The sequence below is a fragment of the Gavialis gangeticus genome, unplaced genomic scaffold (assembly GCF_001723915.1).
Source record: "Gavialis gangeticus isolate Ggan-Ray unplaced genomic scaffold, GavGan_comp1, whole genome shotgun sequence".
In the NCBI taxonomy this organism is placed as follows: Eukaryota; Metazoa; Chordata; order Crocodylia; family Gavialidae; genus Gavialis; species Gavialis gangeticus.
This window is the reverse complement of record NW_017729001.1, coordinates 13,397,079-13,397,972: the sequence shown is the minus strand read 5'-3', so window position 1 is coordinate 13,397,972 and position 894 is coordinate 13,397,079. Positions and strand designations below refer to the sequence as shown.

Here is an 894-nt window from a genome sequence, read left to right as displayed (position 1 = left end):
CTGGAGCAGGCGGCACAAAGCGAGAGGCGCTGCGAGGCGCGGGCCGGGCACCTCCTCGCCCCCCGCTCCCCGGCCGAGGCAGGGCGGCTGCCCCTGATGCGGGAACAGCCCCCGAGCGGGGAAAGGCTCCGGGCAAACCGCCGCCGGCTTTTTTGGTTTTCCCTTTGGGCGGCGGCGATGCCCGCGGCTCCCCGGCGGGTCCCGCTGCCGCTGCCGTGAGATCGCCCCGGTTGAGACACCCGGCCCGGGGCCCGCCTCACGCCCCTGCTGCCCCCGCGGGGCGATCTCTGTGCCGGCCGGGGCCATGGGCTCCCGGCTCAGCAGGCAGAGCAGCCTGGAGGAGGAGGGCGCCTCGGGGGAGGACGCGGGTCCCAGGGCAGCTCGGAAGGAGCCGCAGCGGCGCGGCGAGAGCGGCCGGGGCGACTTCCAGTTCGCTTCCCTGCTGCTGAGCTCCGAGAAGCTGTCCGGGGTGCTGAGGAGGAGCAGCCCGGCGCCCTACGTGCGGCGCGTGGGCTGGCTGCGGGAGATCCAGGCCACCGTCCGCGAGCACAAGCGCGAGCACGCGGTGCATATCCTCCGGCTGCTCCGAAAGGTAACGGGGGACGGGGTGCAAGGCGGGGGCGAGCACCGCAACGCGCCGCGGGCCCCGGGCCGACACAAAGGCGGCGGCAGGGCTGGGGCCGCGGGCAGCGCCGTAGCCACACCAGGGAAAAGCACGTGGGGCCGCGGGCATGCGGACAGCGGCCACGCAAGTGGCCTGGTAAAGACAGGACACACAGACACACCACAGTCGGGGCAGGGGGCCTCGCTGGACTGGGCTGTTAGGTACACACACACCCATCTCCCCCTTCAATCGGGGCAGAGGTCAAGCTGGGCTGGGCTCATACCGCCCCC

The 894-nt window shown here is 73.5% G+C and overlaps 1 protein-coding gene across 1 annotated transcript in view; it reads left to right on the top strand.

Moving 5' to 3' along the window:
* The first annotated feature begins 6 nt into the window (after positions 1–6).
* Positions 7–894, top strand: part of LRRC75B (leucine rich repeat containing 75B) — a 47,855-nt gene continuing 46,967 nt past the window's right edge. Inside the window, exon 1 of the mRNA XM_019506868.1 lies at positions 7–592. Coding sequence (XP_019362413.1) covers positions 305–592 — 288 coding nt within the window. The 5' untranslated portion in view covers positions 7–304. The remainder of the gene's footprint in view (positions 593–894) is intronic.